We start from the raw sequence: 22,791 nt of genomic DNA, 5'->3' as shown, positions 1-22,791 counted from the left end.
TTGGTGTGTGGGTGTGACAAGTTACCAATGACCAGGGTTAAGTTGTAAAGTCGTGAAAGAGGGCCTTGGCCCTGAACAAGACTGCAAACCTAACTATAAATATAAATATAATCTCTCAATTTTCTCTTCTTTCTTACACAGCGATCTGAATTCCGCTTTTCTCTGAATGTCTCAAAGGATAACGTTGTATCTTTACAAACTGAAACTACTTCAATCGAGTATCCTTACTCTTTGCTGTATGTTTACATGCAGTGACGGCTATCTCGAAATGAGTTTAGAAAATACAATTAGAGTGATTTTGTCACATATACTTAAATCTTTCTGAACTATTATGAGTATTCTCTATTAGTGTATAAGGATACAGTATTGTAGTTTATAGCTGGAGTACCAGTTTTTCATATTTTGTACGAAGTATATCTTATCTCAGACAGTTCTGTTTTGAAAAGATATTACATCACACATTTAGATAAAGAAATAACAGGGATGAAATGAAGAAAACTGCTAGCCATTGAGGACCTGAAGTTCTTCTATTTAACGTTATAATTACGGTACCCAATTATTTAATATTCTAATATCTAATTAATAATTGATTGACAGTGGTAGGAGATATTAGAGAAAAGTACTCCCAATTATATAAGTCTTTCTTAAAAGATTATATTCCACCTCTTTGAGTGTGAAAAGGACACCACGTAAGTAACCTATCCTTCAACAATCGAGCAGTATGTACATACTTTCATTATGTTATCTTGTTAGTACATATAGTAGATAAATATACATAAATAGTCACAATGTTCTGATGAAGAATCCTCTTTTCTTCAATGTTAGCAAAAATTAATAAAACCCTGAATTAAAAAAAAAATTAGCATGTGTGTCTCGTTTCTGCAAGCCAGTATTGTGCCTCTATATATACTTGAAGAGAATATCTTGAATAATATAACAAATGTATGGTTGGGTAATAAGGGACACACGGGGTGACATTCAGATAGAAAAGGCAAAAATAATAAAAGAAATTTGACCAACGTTTGGTAGCAGGAGCAAGAAGATGTCTTGAAATCTCAGTTGTTTTTTAGTTATTTTCTGTTCATCACAATCTAATTATATTGCTATAAGCAATTCACTGTATTTCACCTATTAATGTTATCACAATATTGATTTTGTATTTACTGGTAAAGTAATACAGAGGGTAGCTTAGCTCAAATAAGCTGACCAGAATGCATTATGAGCAAAAGCTGAAAGCACGGTGCGCAATATCTTACCTGCCATTGACCAGTCTGTAGATTCAGGCGGCGATCAATACTCGACGAGTTCCAAACTGATGAATAAAATGAAAGAAACTGATAGTAGATTTAACTGCAATTTCTTTTTATTTGGTCTGGAATGAAATCAAAAACATTTTATTCACTGGATTTATGTTGGCTCTCGATGATAACTTCATATTAGCTGAGTAATCAATCTAGTTGATTTCTTAATTTTGATCTTATCAGTTTACTATCATTATCATCCCAGTAATAGAGCTGATCAGTTTACAATCCTTATATCTCTGTAAGATTACCGATCAGTTTACTATCATTATCATCTCGGTTTTATACCTAATCAGTTTAAAACCATTTTCCTCTTAGTTATATAACCAATCAGGTTAGAATTTTTATTATCTCATTAATATATCTGACCAATTATACAATTAACCTAAATGAAAACATATGCTCCCATTCAAACAGAAACAAGTCTGGGACTAAATTGAGAAACCAAATCATGATAGTCGAGTATTCGATGCTCAGATTAAGAATAATAATCCACGAGACGATGAACGGATCAGAGAACACCCGACATCAGTGACGTCATCATGAATCACGAGAGCCATAATTAAACACTGTTTAAAAAAATGTTAAAAGAAGAAAAGGGGATTTGTTTAATAACACATTTAAGGTAAAGTATGTATGTTAAAAAATAAACAAAGCATTTTCATCACCCAGTGACGTAACCAGGAATTTGAAAGGGGGGGAGCACTTTTTGTGATTGATATGGGGGAGGGGTTTAAGGGGAGGGGGACACCCCTTTTGAGATATTTTTGAACAATTGAAGGTCCTTAGATGCGATTTGGTGCAATGTTTTGCCAGTTTCATCATTATCATATGACATCATATTATCAGCAGACTTTGTTTCCTGTTTGAATTCTTTTACATGTTCTTTTACATAATGTATCAGAAAGACAAACATAGTGCTCTTTTACAATGTTTCCAGTAGGATGATTCTTGTTTATTGTCCAATGTCTGGACTTTAATACATTTGTCGAACTTAACTGATGGACAATATAAACTTTCATATTTCGTAAGACAGCCAGATGTGCAGTGGCCTAAAAACAAATATCGTTATCGCAGTGTATTAATTATTTATAGGAAGTGCGTATTTCGTAGGATTGCTAGCTTAGCTTCATAACATGCTGTTCGTGCAACAACTTAGGACGAATCGTAGAAAGGATGAGAACGAACGTTGTCGACATCGTTGTGCATACGGTTCGTGACATTCCATCGAATGCGGTTAGGTAGGCAATATGTATTTTATTACGCAGTGGCCAACTGTGGGCTTGTAATAGGCTAAAGGCTAAATTTAGCTAATTGCATCTGCTAAACTAAGTAAGTAGTTGAGTCAGTAGGCCTGAATGTTACTACGATTATAATCGAGTTAACGGAGCTGACGAGTATTCAAGATCCAAAGAGCACTGACAAAGTACAACAGTTTTTAAACATTTTTTTCGACACTGAAAGGAGGGAGCAGTCGTTCCCCCTGCCCCCCCCCCTCCTGGCTACGTCCCTGTCATAACCACGTAACCAGTCTCCATGTAAGAGGATCTAAGAGCATCCCAGTTCGGTAAAGAGAGGTAATTTTGGTTTTACACTCAGGGTTCCTTTGTTTAATGTTCTTCACACTTTATTAAGAATAAATCATAGGTGTAGGAACACGGTGCATGTGACAGCTGATACCTCGCTTTGTAAAGTGGAGAGGAATGAGGAGGGTGGGAGTGGGGTTGGAAAACGTTATGAGAGTAGAAAATGAAGTCCAAATATCGACGGTTTAGAATATTCTAAATAATGCACAAACTGACAATGACTTCGACTACATCTTCTATGAATCTCTCTCTAAGCTGTTATCACGAGATAATTTAGTAGATGTTAAACACACATCTGTCTAAAGTAGAAAACATTTCACGAGTCCGAGAAATAATGTTGAGGGGCTAAGATAGAGAGGTTTGCATGTATTGACATTTCTATCAATTAATTTTAAATCATCATTTAAGGTAGAATCCTAGTATAGATGTGTTATTGTACAGAGAAATGAAACGTTTGATTACTCGTGATGTTTGTTAAGCTACCCGGTTATCAAGATATTCAGCTTTATTTTACAACACATTAGTGACGTCATCAAAGATCATGAAAACCAATAATTTAAATATTGATAAAAGAAAAAGATGTATTTGGAATTACTTTATTGAGTTAAATTACGGAGCTACAAGACTGGACAAATCATCGTCATAATCACGTGATCCCTTTTCCGATGTCCTGAGAGTATGTCAGTTATATAAACGAAGGTTTATATGTCTTGTTTCCAGCCACTTTCTTATTTTTTTTTCCAACTGTATTCATACCAAATACATCAATATCTCTACTTGTACTTTACGTAGGAGGAAAGTATGTATAATCTAGCATTGTGTTATTATGACATAATTATAACATTGAACAATAACACTGTCCAAACTTCTAAGAAGATTCAAGAAGCCTAAGTTAAAGTCTAATATCGACAGAAGTGTTGATGGATACAAACAAACATACACTTGCATGTAAACAAATATGAATGAAGATATCATATCAATATAAATCATGATTTCTATTGCAGTTTGTCTTTCAGAACATCAATAATGCCGTGAAAAAACTGCAACACGAACTAAACAGAAATATCAGCAGCAATTGTATACGATAACAATACTTGTTGTATTGAAATAGGACAGACTATTGTAACATCTCTTTGTTTCTGTTTGTTTTTATTTTCTGATTCCGGAATTTGAATGCGAGCATAGACTATTGCAGCCGATCTTACAAAGATATCATAGTTGCAGGGCGCACTCTATTAAATAATCGGCCGTTTCACCGGTTCAAATTACCCACCTGCTAAACTAACTGCACGTCCCTAATTTTTCGGTTATGATTCAGTAACAATACTAGTAACGATATGACACATGTGCTCATTTCCATTAAACTCAAGAAACACGTATAATGTGAAGAACCACGATAATTTCTTTTTTATCAAAGACTACCATAGCCTGCAGCATAGTTGCATCCATTATAAGTTACTTAATCCAAGCGATGGAAGAAAACTTTTGAGTCGGGTACCCAAATACTCGGGTACCCGACCGAACAATCGTGTACCCGGATCGAAAACACACAAACGGGTACCCGTATCGAAAACACACAAACGGGTACCCGTTTTCTGAGGGGGTATCGCGTAACTACTACGCGAGTGCTTTCATGATTTCATGTTTTGATTAATCAAGACACGCGAATACGGAAGATTATTTTAATGAGATAACTTTCTTGTAGTGTAGATGGCTGTTTTAATTGCTTAATATTTCCAGTGTTAGCCATTCGTAATGGTTCTTTTCCGTGTGTGGATAAAATCACAACACCGAAAACGAAAGTATTATACCGGTGAAAACTACTCAAGATTGAAATCTTTAATCCATCGCAACAGTTACTGTGTACGTACAATACTATATTACCTCTTCAAAAAATAGCACATACCTTCCAAAACAACTGCTAACAACAGCTAATTGAAAGTTGTATACAAGGCTACGGTATTGTGTGTGTCAAAAAACGATGTTTAAGGCAAAATGTTCCCATTGAATTAGTGTGGTGTTAGGCTATAGCATGTGGTCGAAGATAGCAGTAATAATGAAAGTATTCCATGGATATTTAGTTCCAGCTAACTGCCCTACAACTTTAGATCATATGCAGATTCCTAGGCTAGATGTCCACTATGACTTATGCTGGTGGTTGGCTACCATGTAGTCAAAGATAGCGGCAATAATGAAAGTTTACGGTGAATACTTTATTACCAGCTAACTGCGACACAATTTAAGCGAATAAACAGATGGTTAGGCTAGATTTCAATGTTGACTCTTTGTGATTTTAGGCTACCATGTAGTCGGAGGTTTGTGGGGATTTTACGAACATAGTACATAGTACATGGAACATAGTTTGTCGAGTGCACCTGTCTTTGTTGCCACCAAGCAGCTAACTCTGGTAGTCCATAGCAAGTGTCTTCCTCTCATAGTTGTAGCTACTGTATACGTTCGTGCATGCGTAAATATTGGAATTCTCAAAATTGCTATATTTTTTTCATTCATTTATAAATAGAAGGAAAGACTGGTAAGGAAATTTACGGGATGTTAAGATGGATTATAGACGGGATAAAAAAAACTAAAATAATCGCGACTTTATACTAAACGTTTATTCCATATGCGATCGTTTAGCGATTAATCGCTACACGGTCACAGCGGTAATGTATGTTTAATTTAAGATTAAGAGCTGAAATTTATTACGGGGAAATCACGTCTTGGCAACTTTTGACATGCGGGATTTGAAATGAAATTGTGGGATTCGCGCAATCCCGCGGCTTATGCGAAACCTGGATCGTAGTAAAAGAAACAGTCGCAGATATTTTTATGCAAGGTGTTTCTTTTTTTTCATGTCAATTTGCATTATTATTAATTACACGTCAAAAGATGATAATTCAGTTGTTCATAACAACAGGAGTATCGCTTGAAAACGTATATTTCGCAGATGTAATGTAAGGGTGCGTAGAGATCTGCCATTTATTTACATTTTGCATTGTGTTTGACTAAGTGACGATAACATTACAGTAAGACGCACATATACTGCAGCTCCTTAGTCAAATCACCCCACCCCAACCCCCTTTCCCCCAAATAAAAAAGAGAGATACCATAACAACCAGCGAGTAAATAGCACATATTTATACCTCCCTCCTGCAACAGACCACTCGCCTGTATCCTTTTCTGCTTAGTAATTCATTCGTTTGGCTTTTAACTCACTTAAAAGACTACAATGAATCCTATAACGTCTTCATTTTTTTAAACGTATGTAGACAAGATGGTGGACCATACAATTGAAAACATTAAAAAACCATTACTGATCTTTTCTTGTATTTAGGCGTTGACCGATGAATAAAACTACTTGAATTGTATCTGAATCCCTCTCTTAACTACTACTTGCAAGATTAGTGGTTACTCTAATATTTAAGTTTTCTTTATGACAGTTTAACATCTCACCGAAAATCAAACACAAATATAAAGTTAAAACTTCGACAGATAACACGCGTTAAATGGAATAAAGTATACATCGTTACCTCATTAAGTATATAATATCGAAGTAAAACTGTACCGAATCGATACACAATATGTATATTGATGGCTAAAAAATTAAACCAGTACTCATGTAATAAGCATAAAGCCTGTGTTATGCCCACTTCGCTTTGTATGCAGATTTACAAACCAAAAATGTAGATTAGATATTTTTCTTTGATAGTTGAATGTTATTAAAGGGTGTGATGCGAAGTCCCCGGAAGTTGCAGATTTAAGTAGGGTTTTCTGGAAGAAGCTTAACCTCAAAATTGTACAGAACGTTTCTGAGAGCTCAAGCGGGGTCGAGGGGCTTTCTCTGGAATATATTTCAAGACCTGGTTGGTTCCACGAGGGGAAGCCCCCTGGAGTTTTTGCATTGGTGATATCCCTTGTTCTCTCGTAGGGAGTTTGAAGTACTAAAACACAAAACAGATGTAATCAATAAATTATAGTTATCTATAATGTATTCCAAGCAGGCTGGTGGGGATCCGCTGGACTTAAGCTGCACCCTTCCAAGGTATTTTTCGTACTCTTGAAGAAATTATAAAACACAGAAATATATTTGTGAGAAGAACACAATTTTCTGTGGATTGTAGTGTGAACCGGTTGAGGAAGGGGGGGGGGGTGTCAAAGGACGAAGCCTGTGAAAGCTGCTTAATTTGATTAGCCAAATATTATCCAAATCTGGGGATATGTAGAAGTAAGGAAGTAACAGACTGACCGATTTTGTTTGTTTTCTTCGTTTTTTGTATTATAACTCTTACTTTTGTAAGGGTATAAATAAAAAAATGAAAAAATATGGTCTCAAATTCAAATATAGTTCTAATACTTCCCCTCATATCATTACCCACATTTTAGTTCAACAATATTTTTTATCAAGGCAAGTCATGCACGGATGTTAATGTTCGCCAAAACATATATATTGTACTCTTTTCAAGCGTCGATCAAGGGGCTGATGGGGTTTCTCCCCACCACCCCACCCCACCACCACCACGCATTTCGAACTAACTTGAAATAGTTAAAACACAATGTTGCGTTTAGACTTATATAGTGGACATAAGTCAAGTCATATAAGTCAAGCTATGCCTCAGAAGGTATCATTTGAAGTCTTAACTCCCCCTTTTTCTGGGGATAGACCACAGACCCCCCCTCCCTACTCCTTATATGATGTTGGCTTTGACGACCCTCCGTTCCGGTACAAAACTGCAGAACGAGTGTCTTATCTTTGCCTTTATAAAGTCTTTATGCTAATGTTACCTATAAGTATATTTCGAATACGATACATCTACAGTAGCACCAGCAGTTCCGATACATTTTTGGTCTCTGTTTTGTTTTCGTTTATTTTATAATGCACTTTGCAGCAATTTCAGAGACCAATAACTTCGTTTGCAGAACTTGGAAAAGAAAATAAGTTAAGCTTCGCGCCTTTATCCTGCAATTCCGAGTGAAAGAATGGTTCAAGCGGCGGTGTGGATGTGTTTAAATGTGTGTGTTTTACGGGAGGGGGGGGGGGGGGTTGACAGACTCCGAGGGGCACAACATTACTTCAAAACCTTACACAATCATTGTCGCTGTGTAATTAAGTTGCCCAAAGTGTATGATACCACTACTTTTTGGAAAGAGATTTAAAGCATCAATTGATGTGATGGCTTCTCACAAAAACATCTTATAGCAGTGGAGTAGGAAGGTACTTTTGAGTGGGGGGGGGGGGGCTGAAGACTGATGCCCGGCCTGGGGAGGGGTCTAAGGGGAGGGGGTGTCCCCCTCCCCTTTAGATTTTTTTTTGCATTTCCAGGTGGCCTCAGATGCAATTTGGTGCAATATAGCACACTTCAACCCACCCACTCCATTTTGTATATAATTTTACATTTTCACCTGGCCTTAGATGCAATTTGGTGCTCCAAATGAGATTTTTTTCTCATTTGGAAATGAAAAAGGGGTTTTCTGACTTGCGAAGCGGGGGGGGGGGGCGGAATGATACTTCCGCCCCTCCACATTTTTCACTGGGGGGGGGCTGGCGCCCCCAGCCCCCCGGTTCCTACGCCCTTGTCTTATAGTGCAGTGATCTCGAAGGAGCGAAATGAAAGGAATATGACTTATCTCTTAAATCAACCAAGCCTAGCAATATTAAGTGTTGTTACATTTCTATGATTCAGTTCGTTGTTTACTATCACAAGACTTAGTTTTAGGTGTCTCCTTCATATAAAATGGTAATCATGTGTTGCTGAATCATTACTCTATTGTTTGTGAATCAACAACAATCAACAAGTCAACAGGCATTCACATAGTTGGTCAAGCCTTGAGAAAAATGTAAGAAATTTTAAGTGTGTCCATTATGACGTCATTGTGACAATACCTTTCACGTTTCTTGGCTTCAAGGATGATGGAATGGATCCAACCGGAATAGTGTCTGGCAGATCGTATGAAATAAACCTATGGATAGAAGTAGAGTAATCATCGTGTAAGATGTAGAAGACGTAGAGGAATGTCCTCCTAGTCAGGTTTATCGTTTACTAAATCAATGAAGATAAACAAAGTAAAAAACAAATAACAAGGAAATAAATCACATATGATTGATCATTCTAATCAGAACTAATTACAATGAATAGTCTTGTGTTTCAACGATCCCAATGAAATAAATTAGAATGGATATAGCAATTTAGATAATAATGATGATAGTTGGAACTGCTCTACTGTATGTAAATTATATGCGGTTGGTAGTAACTGTGAAAAGTATGGCTGTCCACATGATCACAATTGGCTAAATTGTCTGTATGCTTAAATTACGAATTAATTTAAAGTTTTTCAAATATGTAGAAATACAACATTGTACACAATAAACTAAGTGAACGGAGCAAATCCTTGTAACAACCGCTTGCCATTTTCCGCTCGGATCACATGATTTTTTCCGTATGTTATTTTCGATAAATTGATTGATAATATAGATCGTTTTCGTGAACCCTTCTCACTTTTAAATAAGAACTTAAATGTCTGAGATTGTTGGAGTGCAGTGGTTAAATATAAAATCTAGGAATTATGAATCTTAAAGCTGAAAATTGTTTCTTAATCTCAGAATAGTTTAAGATGCTACAAATTACGTTTTTCAACGTAATTTCGGAATGACAAACCTGCACAATCTTGCACTAAAACGGAGGAGAAATAGAATGTAGAGGGATAGGAGGGTCGAGGACATAGCAACATTCTTTACTCGGCGCAACAATTTGTCATCTCGGGTTGAAGTTAAACACAAATTGTTACTATCATATGATATACCAACGTTATTTAAGTATTTATTCAATATCAACCTTCAATAATGTTATCACATTGCACGCATTGTTTTTTGTCATTGATCTAAATCAAATTGTACAAAATTATAACTTTTTTTGTGGAGTTGATAATAATTACCTTAACCATTACACAATCGAATCTTCCTATTCAACTATGTTCTCAATGAAGGGCTGCATGTGTCTAAAATATCCGACCCCCTTCATACCGAGGAGTTATTAAGACTTCCTGGTCATACTTTGTTAAGAATACACTAATGCCATCGTCGTTGATTCACAAAAGAAAAGTTTTATTTGAATATGGAGGAACAAACACTGAGGGGAAGTGGAACAAGTGACTTTGAATTTACGCAAGAAACCACTAGACTGTCAAATTATCTGAAACCCTCTCAAAATAAATAATCTGTGCAGTCCTTTCCACAGGTTCAAGTACCGTATTTGAATGTTTTCAGCAAAAGTTTTCTTTATATATACCGGTACTTTTGAACTGCATATTTTATCATTATTATTATTTTGAAGCCAGATAGCAAATTTTTAGACATTAAGGCACTTGTTACAAACACACAACAACAAGAGGGCACTTGAGTTTATCGAGCATGAAATGAAATTATTTGGATTAACCGGTAACAGATAGTGCATAATATCCAATAAATATGTTAAAGTCTAGCTCAGTATCATCCTACCTTATACCTGAATTGCCCAGTTCTGTGTAAAATACTGCTCCAGACATAGAAAGAAAATATATAGGTTACGTTCCTTGTATCTAATTAGCATAATTAACGCATAAATACTGCTACTACTTATGAAAAAACGTTTTCTTTACAATCGTTAGTTTTCCGTATCTATCCAGTGACTGGTTAAAACATGCGCTTTCGAATATTTCACTAATCTTATATATAATGTAAGGGTTATAGCGGACATAACAACTCAATGTACATATGTAGGCAAAATACTGGAAATAATTGTTGAACTAATAATTTATAACGCTGCAGCATTAAAAACTATTTATTAAAGGTTTTATTTTAATAAAAGGGTTCTCCCCGTTTAAACTCCTCCCAACGGACCCAAGTCATATTTGGAGCCCACCCCCACCCCTCCTTTCCAAAGATAACCAGAATGCAGAATGCATTGAGATTTCGATGACTTCAATGCAGAATTCTTCTTGTTGGTATAACCAGAACTAGCTGTTACAATTCCAATATGGCATGATAACACAGGTCCGTCTACTGTACGTGGCTATACACACCTCCATCAAAAACAATAAGGGTCTTGTACTCGATGTTATGAATCCACACACCAAGTATTACAGGTATCCGCGATTTCCATCGTTACATATCATGTAAAAGGTTTTTCAGAGTTTGACCTCTGGTGACATATAGGAGATTTGACCTCACACTCATTTAGGATTCTTGTATTCAATATGGCAAATCCATATACCATGTATGAAAAGTATCCATGATTTCTACCATGAGAAATCATGTTGTGAAGTTTTTCAGGCCTCGACAATTATTTTTGAAAGTAATCGCTATTTGGCGACCGTGACTAAAAATCTACTCGCCAAATTTCACTCGCCAGTAGGCCTATGATTGCTGTCCAAGTCTCCAAAGTACAGATCTGCAACATCAATACTTTCTATGAGCAAAGGTTAGGCAGTTAGGCAGATGCATGGTGCTACGTAATTGCACATTAGAAAGATATGATTCTTTGCAGTACGAAATGAAAACTTTTTCCCACCAAAAGTAAGTGTTGAACAAAGAAAAACATGACGCAGAATCATAAATAAGCAGGTAGGCCTACTGTAGTGTCTCAAACAATTAAAAATACAACATCTGTAAAATACCTACGAAGATAGCTTAGCTTCTGTTACATTAGGGCTCCTCTACTTAACTATTATATTGCATTCTTATGCCTAGAGGTCTATGCGTAGAGTATTCATGTTTCTCTTCATGCGTTCTGAAAGCGTAGATTCGCGATATTTAGACACAATTACTTTACATGTTTTCACCCTATTCGCTGCGGTTTGACGGGAGGAAAACCCCGGATGTGCGACCGACGGAATTCAATTACCCACAGATGTTTACTAACTGTATTTCCAGGAACACAACACCTCTCCTTCGGTTTCTTTTCTGTTTTATTTTACTTCCTTTTTCTTTTTACTTGTCGACCATGTTACTATCACAATATACTTATGTTCAGTTTTAATAAGCATACCACCATGATTCATGTAAAACATCGCAAATTATGACGCAATGAATTCATTTCAACAAGTGAATAACTGCTTCTTCTTTTTCCTTCTCAGCAACAAAACTAAATGAACCGTGGCCATATTTACGACCTGGATATGACCCTGACAGTTGTATAAGTGGTTATTCTGATTGTTAACTTGTAGGTTCATTCATTGTGTACCGGGGATACAAATATGTACTTCATTTTGTTAGCGTGTGTTATAACAATAATGTAAACCATTTGGAAGAAAGTCTGAGGGCGATGATGACAGCCTTCTAAGCCTTTCTCAATTCGCTAAAAACAGTTAAGTTGCAAATTTGAAATCCATTTCTAGTTGTCGTTATCCATTACACATTTTAAACTTCGATGGAATAATTTAATCACGTTCGCCTGTTCTGTGTAGATAAAAAGAACTAGTGCTGTATATAATTCGATATTTAAAGAGATAAAATATCTCATCAAACGAATCTTAAAGGATCTCAAGTAATTTGTTTTCTTGCTCGTGTTGTCGTTTGCTTGTTAATGATTTATGGCTGAAATATATTAACTTGGTTATTATTACTATATTTCAGATTTGGTAAGACGACATGAATCTTCGAATTATTACTTTTTCCCTGCTAAACACGAGCAATATTTTATCTTCACCGTTTAACCGTTTAATCAACTTCACAGAACAAAACTGTTCTCCATAAAACTAGGCAATTAAGAACCCGCAATGTTTGTATCACATATTAGATATGTGAGTTACATTAAGGGCTATTCAATTATGTGCTAATTAGACAGACTTCCATATACCAACGAGAAGTACATAAAGGGAAAAAACGAAGAAAGGGAAATAAAACAATCCTTCTATCAAATTAGGGAGAGGAGCAAGTGAGGGATGTATTAAACAACCAAGGAATTCAAGTTTACTCATTTAAAATATATAAACAAAGAATAATAATGAGAACACGTCGTAATATCATGGCATATGACATACAGTATCACTGGATGGCTGTTAGATATATACCTAACCCGTATTGAATAAAAATATGCATTATTCCCAGCCACTGATAGACACGGACTGACCTACTTATGGTCGGTTTCCATGGTTACGTTGTATGACAGTTACAACATTCCAGGTGTACACTAGACGCGTGTCCCGTTTTTTTATTCATTATCTTTAACCCTGGCTCGTGTCATCTATTGTTATGCTAATTAGGTATTTACGGGAGATCCAGGTGTGTCATATTTACTGTTAACGTATTTACTTTAGAAATAAATTGTTTGAATCAACCGTCTGTGCAGAAAACTATTGTAGAAGTAGAGTAGGCCTACTGTGTGTACTAAAACGGTAACGATGTTATCGGGTAGAAACGGAATTGATTTGAAGGGCTCCCTAAAGAAGATGATGTGCGAAGGGGGGGGGGGGGGCGGCGAAGGAAGGGGTGGTGGTGGGTACAGGTAAGGTGTCTGAAGGGGAGTGGGGCAGAGGAGGCGAGACTAAAATTACCCAAGAGCACACTGGGATTGGGGTAAAGTATTTAGTCTAGATAGGGAATCAACATTCTCTGTTACATTTTGTTTATAGTCAGACCATGTTACCTCCATGGTCAGACCAAACAAAACCCCCGAAGTGTATTTTTTCCAGTAATATTTTCTCCGCGGTCACAGTTTTTCCCGGAATGGCGTTGTTTCACATATAACATACGTTAAGCATCGTTCGTTATCATATATTTCATTTATGTAACTACTCAATAGCTTTTGTCTTTTCTTTCGAGATTTGGGTGAGGCGCGGTGGGGGCGGGGGGGGGGTGACGGGTGCGACTTAAATATTTTCTTTTTTTAGTAACACGTCAGCTGTAAGTTGAAGATGTTACTGATTATGTTGTGAATTGTAAAGACGGAAAGGAGAAACTTTTACGAGGTTTGATCTGTAAGAAAAAACAGGGCAAGAGGAGGAGAGAGAGGAGGGGTTGGTTGGGGTGGGCGGGGGGGGGGGGGTCTGAAATAAAACTACATTGTAAAGGACCAAGCAGGGACTTCTTGATCGAATGAAGTATGAAGTAACATTAATACGAGGAATATTAAAGTATTATACAGTTTTTGTTTAAAGTTATAAATTATACAAAGTTGAAGTTCTCGGTTAATCTTGTAATTATTGTTTAAAAATTAGGTTAAAATATAAGCATAAATCATAATTAAGCTAATTTTGTATAGCGTCATATTTCAAACTATAACGAAAAAAGTGATGTAGTTTAAGCGGATTAAATTTGAACCTTTGAAATTTATCAGATATACAGATTTGCCTTTAATGATATTTATGGCAATACATTTTTTTAACTATATAGTTAACTCAATTGCAATTATATATTTCCTTCTAATTAACTTTTATTTTGTTTTAATTAATTAACTTACTTGAGTAACTATTTGTTTAAATTTTGACAACTAAAACTATTTTATTGGTTGCTTCTTTTGTATGCATTTCAGTTTTGCTAGAGTATCATCATCTGATCAAAATTTTGAGGAATTTATGCTATTATTATTGCCATCATTTTATTACTTTAAAATTAATAACGATATTCAATCTCTTTTGTTTCTTAAATTAATTGTACATAATTGAAAATCAACTATTTCAGAGGTTTCAGTCAAAAGTAACAGTTTTCCTTATAAAACTTTACTTTAGAATATTAATTTTACTCGCTAGAATTATTAAAATCCAATTTCCTTGTCTATATATCTCTTATTTTATCCTAATAAAAATTCCTGTAATTCTAAAACCTATTTAGTTAAATTTTAACATTAACATAAACAAAGAACATTTAAACAACCACCACCCACCCCTTCACCCATCTATTACCAACACCCTCTTAAAAAAATATTCCCTATTTATCCATTATATTTTGTTTTATTAATCATAACATTCTACAGATTTCTTTTCACGATGACCTAATTATTGAAATAAATTCAACTAAACTAATTAAATCCAATCCTTGACATTAAAATACAGCAAACTTTACATTCCCTATTGTTTGTTTAATATTGATAACTTTTATTAATTAAATTAATTCCCTGTTTAACTGTTATGATGATTCTAACATCTACACCGGAATACTTACTTCAGATCCTTCAAGCTTGTACACTGTGAGGAGTAAGACAAGATGGCCGCCAACTCTTCATTAGTTAGTCTCCTGTTGAAGTCATAGATCCACAGCGCCTGGAGAGAACTCAGGATAGAGAGAGAGAGACCAGACTGAAGGATAAGGTTCAGACCAGACTCATCAACTCTAGGAGAGCAGGCTACTAGACGCACACGGGAGATAGGAATCTAGAATGAAAGAATAGAGTTACTGAGTAATAGAGTAGATAGAGATAAATAGATTGGATTTGGTAAGGATTAGAATAATTATTATGATATTATAAATAATACAAATAACGACAAATATAGGGGAATAAAGCGATAAACTAGGACATTTATGTCGTGTTTATTTGTAAGACGGAATCAGTTATTGGAACGGAAATAAGGGGCTGATTTTAAGGGGAGACAAATAAACAGGAATAATTAGATTATATTAGAGAAAAATAAAGTGGTAATGTAGGATTAGAGGGTTAGTTTTGTTTTACAATTAAATTATTAATTAAAGTTTTTATAGCTAATAAGGTTTAATAAATTAAGAATGTGAGGCTACATATTTTTTATTTATTAGTTAATAGGAAACAAATCTCAATGACGGGTTGAGAATTTTATAAGAAATGGGTAAATAATAGTTGAGATTATCTATCTTTTGAAGAAAACAATTGATCAAATTTATTTGTATCTTTATTTAGAACTTTCAGAAGGAAAATGTAATTTAATGTTATAGGAATCATGAAAAGGAAACTTCTACTCTAACTTATATCAGGTTTTTATAAAGTTTAAGGAGATTTGGAAGAATTGTATTTAAATCAATAGGTTGTTTCTTATATATAATTAAAATGCAATTTAGAGAAGCAGATGTAGATCAAATTCAAGTTTCAAGAGAGAAGGTTGACGAGGCTTAAACTCAAATTTTAATATACAAATTATTTAATTATTGATCCAAATCCGACTTTTCTGCATGAATTATCATTATTTCTAATTAATACGATTTGTTTAAAAGATAATGTCCATCTGTGTTTTGTTATTAAATTCATTCCTAAGTTACGGTTTGAGTGTGACATAATTTCCAGTGGATTTTTTCGAAATGTAGCTTTGTTCTTTCTTTGTGTTTGTAGATATTCCTAAATTGGGTATTGCTTATGATCTTAACTTTCTTAACTTTATCGTTTCTTCCAATTACATAGTACCATCCGCTTTTTACATTTTGTTTTTACAAATAATATTGTTATCTGGAAACACTTCATATCCTTGAGGGCTTTATTATACTAATTAATTATTACTTTTAAGTTTAATCGGGTTCATTGAAATATCTTCTCTTACTATGGAGTTCATCGGGTGTGAACAGTTAGTGGAACATTTAACGTTAGAGCTACGGCTCTCGCAAACTTCTGCTATTGAGTGTTGCAGCAGGGTAAAATAAGTGGCGCACTTTCAATTTCAAAACCATTTTACTTTTGAACGTCATATGGCCATAAGTCTGTTGGCTTAGAAATGACGTACAGTTTTTATAATTATGTGGGCAAAATTAAGACAAAACCAGCTGTGAGTAGAACACCACGATCTAGTTGCTGCTGGAAAGACATGGACGAAAGATTCCTTTTTAATAACTATGTATTGCATTTGATTATTATTAGACTTAAATTGAGGTTCAAAGCTCTAGGCCCTATACAGTATTTAACAAAGCTATATATTTCCCATTAAGTGTCAGGTATATTGGCAAGTCAGAAAACCCCTTTTTCATTTCTGCCCTTGGTGCTCAGAACATTTTGGCAGAAAAAAATCTCATTTGGAGCACCAAATTGCATCTAAGGCCAGGTGAAAATGCAAAATTATTTACAAAATGAAGAGGGTGTTGAAGTGTGCTATATTGCACCAAATTGCATCTGAGGCCACCTGGAAATGCAAAAGGGGAGGGGGACACCCCCTCCCCTTACACCCCTCCCCGGGCCGGCCATCAGTCTTCAGCCCCCCCCCCCACTCAAAAGTACCTTCCTACGCCACTGTCAACAACTATATGCTAAGATTTGTATTATTTAGTTAGATTTGCTAAGCATCTCCTCTTGCTAAAAGTAGTAATTCTAGCTTTTCGCGGGTGATGTTTGAGATTTCTAACATAGCCTAACTGTATTACTTGTCTAACCTATAGCCTACCTAAGTTGGGCCTGGCCTTTGTACACATCCTAGCCTATGCCTCTATACCATACCGTCAAATTATCTCTCTGATCAATAATTACTATTTTAACTATTCACAGCGGTTCCTCTCCATTAAACAATCCATCTTAATAACCACAACAAGTCAATGATAACAAACAACTCCCACGAATATACTACGTACTCTGCAACTCCACTGATATAACACTAAATCATTCATTATCAGTGATACTGATATATACAGTACAAGATTTGAACAGGTATTCAATAGCATGAGTCACTGATATTCATATACAGGTGTTTCCCAGCTGTTCGCGGGTGATGTTTGAGATTTGTAACAGACATTTGGCGCCAATAGAAATAAATGTACGTAACGTTATATATGCCCGGTGGAAACAGACAGTTTAAAAACTGACGTCGATTGGGTATGTAGCAAGGAAGAGAGGTTGAGGAAGTAAATAATACAACACAACCTATATCAAGTAGATCAATCTATCATTGACATTTCTCCCTAAGCGGTAGGGTGTTAGTCCCCGTGCACAACCCACACCTCCCCCACCACCAGTTAAAATTTGGCAAAAAAGCATTTTATGTACTCATTCACCCACCTTATCATCTGTTAATGGGTGCATACACAAACAATTAACACAAAAGTTTGAATACCGTCTGTTTCAAATGATTTGAAAGAGTACATGTTTAATGAATATTAAAACCTACATGGAATAACATAAATTGAACATTCTTGTTCAGTCATACACATATTGCAGACACATCGTGCAGACAAAACGTGTCTGTGTCAAGTTACATTTTTGTTTTTACAAATAATCACTTGATCATCTTGAAATTATTGGAATAAATGTAACCACACGACTTTTTTCATCCCCTCCCCACCCAACCACCTTGTAATTAATGCCACTCCATGTCAGTGCTGGATTATGCAGCTAAATCTTTGCACCAGCAAAGAGAGTGTCAAGCAATCAAACGATGTATTGTCTTTTCACGTACCTCGTAATTGCTCAAATCAAAATACTATGTCGACATTTCACCAATAATGTTAATAGTCAATTCAAGTAGCCCCCCCCCCCCTTTTCTCCTTTTTTACTTATTACCATCCTCATCAAGAAAAGTTTAATTTTTGAGATAAAATAGTTGAAATTTGTATAAGAGAGAAATCTTGATTTCGAGAAATGCAATGGCAATTTCGAGAGAAACGTACAAGTTTGAGATAAAAGGCTAATATTTTTAGTTGAGAAGTCGACATTTTAAAAGTTTAAGTTTAAAACAAAAAGAAATCGACATTTTACATGGAGGGAATTAAAGAGGTCGAAATCAATCGAAGAGGTTCTAAATTTTAGAAAAAGTAGTTTAATGTTGAGAATTTCGGTTATATTACAGATTGCAATTTTAAGACAAACTTGATTTTCAAGAAAAGGGTTTCAATTTTGAAAAAGGGTTGAAATTCCCAGAAATATTCAAAACTTTGCAATAAAATAATTAAAATTTTGATATGCAAATTTTGAAATTTTTCAGTGTTCCATGTGGCTCACAATAATGACAAAATATGTATTGTTTGCTTAATTGGGATGCCTCCTGACCACTTCCCCAACCCATTCATTTCTTGATCCCTTCCTACGCCAATCAAGTGATTTGTCACATGTCTACATAGATATGGGGAAGCATGTGAACATTAAGGAGGAGGTACATCTTGTGGCTAATTTGTGTATATTTCTGATTAAGTGCATAAGCGATAACTTTGCCTCTCCAATCCTGAAAACGGATCGACTCTCCTGTACGGTCTAGTACCCTGTAACGTGGGTTCACATTCAAAAATTCACCCGATCAATTTAGGAAGGGGAATGAACATTTATGGTCAGACTATAGGTGGCGAAAGTTTTGATGGTGTTGCTGTGGAGTCGTTGAATGCAATTCCATGTATGGGATTGTTGGTCCTCCGATTGAAACAATTCTGGGGCGTAGTTAGACTATAATATCTGTCTAAATTTAAGGTTGTGCTAAAACATACTAGTGTGAAGTTTAAAAACTGAACTGACCGCGATGTTAAAATCACTATTGTATAATTACATACAAAATCAGAAAATATAGTCTTGCCCGTCCAGTTATTCCGTAAATTACTATTGGATGGGCATGTTGCCCAACCATTTATTATTCCTATATACAATGATGCCTTACAAAGAGGTACACATTATAGCATGTTACCTACATGTAGCCATGCATCACATTTTATTAGCAGATGTATATATATATGTTATCTACTACTTGAAATCGGTTCGCAGGACTAGGGGAACGGGACCCCTTCTCGACCCCCATATTTAGTATAGGATTTCAAGGGGGGGGGGGATCTCCCAACTGACACTGCTATGGAAATGCCAGAGTTGTTGGCTTGTTGAAGGCAAATCTCAGTAGCCCCGTCCCCTGAAATTGTTTTGAAAATTTATGTTAATTGGTGCACTCCGAGGCATAATTAGACAACCAGCTTGGCTCCAGACACCATGCAGTTTTGCCTATGAATATGTTTTTGTTAAGTCGGGGGGGGGGGACAGGGAAGGGTGTACACCTGTAGCTGTGCTTTACCATCATATTTGTTTTCATGATTTGCATATTGCGTTTTCATTATATATTTTGTGCCGGACCCCTTTTTATGTTTGGACTTCGGAAGATCTGTTGTGAATAGTCAAGAGGCCGTCCAAATTGTAATTTGGTGAGTTGCAGTGTAATAACTAAGTTTTTTTTTTATCTTTTCCATAAGACCTATACGCTACGACCCATAACACGTATACACTTCAAGCGGCTGTACAGTATTCTATGAAAGCAACATTACCAGAAAATTATCGAGGTGCAAATGATGATTTACCGTTTTGCAGCATGTAGTCGAAGTTCTCACTTTTAGATCTAATGAATTTGCTATTATCTTGTAAATACTCTAGCTATAATTTCAGCTAGAAAATTGATTATTTATCTGAAAAAGAGGGGAATTTCCCTCGTAGCCAATGGAAACGACTTGAACAAGTCTCATCTTCAGCATCTAAACAAACCAACGACACAGTGTAAAGCAGCGTTTGAAGAACGGTTGTATGGTTGTACTTCTCTGTTTGTTTAACGTGATTCCCCGAAGCTACAGTACTGGCTTACTAATATGAAGATATTGCAATATATTTCAGATGGTGATACTGAAAGAAACAGACGGAGTATATTGCAATTGTCAAAGAAGAAATCCCACGTATGTCTTGTGTTCCTTTCATATTGTTAGGCTATGTACCTACAAGGACAGGGACATCATAACGTTGAAGTTATGGCTTAGGTCGTCTCTAGTCATATAAGAAAAGTGCAGCCTAACTTAGGCCTAGTCCAATGGTTTTAGTTAATGTATTCAATAGTCCGCAATGCCAGCATAAAGCGTGACCTATGCCCAGCACAATGTAGGAATAGCTGAAATATGGTGATGCTAGCCTGCTAGTGTTAGATGGTGAAAAGTTGAAGGGGAGGGTTTCCTCCCTCAGAATACTTCGATCATATTAGTTTATTAAAGAAGTGTTCGACACTTGCGAGATCATCCAACTGTCTGAAAGGTTTTAGTCACAAACTTAAAGTACTCTGAAATTGTTTCCTCTCCTGGGATGTTGTGGGTTTAAGTGCTAACCTGTCAGTGAGTAAAGGTCAAATGAAATGCAAGGTTTTCCAGAGATTGAGATTTAATATTCCATATCATATGCAAGCATTATTGTAGTTTGTCACCCATAATACTGCAGTGCTTTACCCACCCTTACTGGCCCAAGACAACCCATTATTGGAACATATCCAGGATATCCAGGCTTTGTGCTGGTAATGCTCATTTCCTATTGACGTATCTTCAGCTTCAATATCACAAATCAAATTTCACTTTTACATAATTTACTTACTAAAAGTGTATGGGTCTTTTACAGCTATCATGTAAAGTTGATTGCCCACAAAGACTGCTGTAGTGTCACATTGCTATCTGAATGCAAAAATTCCTAAGAACGTTCAAAAAGCTTTAGAAACCAAACACTTTAATACTGAATAATCAATAAATTAAAAAGATCAATGATTGGATCAAAGTGGAACTGCTACCAGGGTTTTTTTGTTGTTGTTAGTATCCTTTTGTGTCTGATGTCTTCTGAAATTTTTGAATAACTAAAATGATTTCATGTTAGTATTTCACTTTTGATTTAGAAGTCACTGTGACTCGAACAGCTCCGTGATGTAATAATCCAACCGTAGGAAGAAACCCTCTGGTGAATATGAAGACAGAGACTGTACCGGATAGAGGAGATTAGGACCTATGAACCTATCAAGCTTCTTCAGTATCCTACACTTCTTGATGCACAGAGTTCCATAGGAATGGTAAGAATGAAGTAAATCTGGTTTGTTGTGACTTGATTCACCAAACTGTTGGCTAGCAATCATAGTTAAGGAATTTAAATTCCCCTGCAACCCTTGATCAATATCATGTCATGATAACATGTCTTCCTTGCATATTTGAGAGCTAAATACTGTTTAAAATAAACACATTTAGAGGGCATTCAATCATATACAAGCATCCACTAGGGTGGTGAGCACTTGCCCCCCCCCCCCATGGGCTCCACTAGGGCTGCAAAATCACTATCAGAGAAAATTAAATATCTGAAAAGTGAAAATGTCGCAGCTAAAGTCCACAGGGACTCCCACCAGGGCTTAGATTTACTTCATAGAAATTACATTTTTTTTTCTCTAACATGTATTTGAATGCACTTTGAACTCAATACAAGAGGACAAGAAGTCTCAGAGATGTAACAGAGTTCTTCTGATGCACCCAGCTAGGGCTCAGATATATATATTCCACAGAGTAAAATCAGATTAAGTACTTCTATTACTGACATGCCCTCAAGTGCTCAAAATTGCTAGCAGATTCCAGAAACTATGTGAAAATACTGAAGATTTGGAGAGCTTTGCAGTACCCTTGTTAGTCCAGCCACTATAAACAGAAAACACAATTGGAAATACTTCCTACTAATCTGAGTATATGTAGCTGTGAATACATAATTGTCACTTGTGCTTGTTTAATTTTTAAACATTGCTTTGCCAGACACTGCAGTTGGTTTTAAAAAAATCTAATTGGTCTCAAACTGATCTAACTTCACCAACTTGGTACAGTGGCTTAATAGGGACATAGGAAAACTAAATAAGTGTCCCAAATATTAACAGTTTGACTTTTATATCTCAAGATATAACTTAAAAGTAAAAATTCTGACATTTTTGTATTACCTCATTAGTCAAAATTTTAACTTCATCATCTCAAAACTTTCTTAACTCAATATTTTAAGGTTACAAGTGTCTTCATCTGCCAAATTTGTAGAACTGGCCATATTGTATGGCTATTGACCAGCTGAACAGGGTACTTTATAAACCTTTGGTGATCAAAAATTATAGAAAGAGACCCCCAGAGAGTGGTGTAACTAAGTCAGTGTAGGCAATGCAGTCTCCAGGGGCCTGGTGCCATTAAATGAAGAAAAATAATATAAAACACCCATCCACCACATCTACACACTAACTTAGATATTATTATCTCCTTATGAGTGGAAATT

At 35.7% G+C, this 22,791-nt stretch overlaps 3 protein-coding genes across 3 annotated transcripts in view; 1 reads left to right on the top strand and 2 right to left on the bottom strand.

Moving 5' to 3' along the window:
• LOC139970030 (uncharacterized) overlaps positions 1-22,791 on the bottom strand; it is a 407,172-nt gene that overhangs the window by 15,946 nt on the left and 368,435 nt on the right. The gene's annotated exons all lie outside the window — the stretch shown is intronic.
• LOC139970062 (uncharacterized) overlaps positions 8,611-22,791 on the bottom strand; it is a 95,243-nt gene continuing 81,062 nt past the window's right edge. Inside the window, exons 5-6 of the mRNA XM_071975695.1 lie at positions 15,021-15,229; positions 8,611-8,845 (exon numbers count right to left, since the gene is read on the bottom strand). Of these exons, the coding sequence (XP_071831796.1) occupies positions 8,746-8,845; positions 15,021-15,229 (309 nt within the window). The 3' untranslated portion in view covers positions 8,611-8,745. The remainder of the gene's footprint in view (positions 8,846-15,020; positions 15,230-22,791) is intronic.
• Positions 20,268-22,791, top strand: part of LOC139970086 (uncharacterized) — a 343,535-nt gene continuing 341,011 nt past the window's right edge. The window contains exons 1-2 of the mRNA XM_071975754.1: positions 20,268-20,429; positions 21,401-21,571. The gene's annotated coding sequence lies outside the window, so the exon portion shown is untranslated. The remainder of the gene's footprint in view (positions 20,430-21,400; positions 21,572-22,791) is intronic.

Source organism: Apostichopus japonicus, chromosome 7 (genome assembly GCF_037975245.1).
Source record: "Apostichopus japonicus isolate 1M-3 chromosome 7, ASM3797524v1, whole genome shotgun sequence".
Classification (NCBI taxonomy): Eukaryota; Metazoa; Echinodermata; class Holothuroidea; order Aspidochirotida; family Stichopodidae; genus Apostichopus; species Apostichopus japonicus.
The sequence above is the reverse complement of the archived record's forward strand: the minus strand, read 5'-3'. Positions and strand labels throughout refer to the sequence as shown.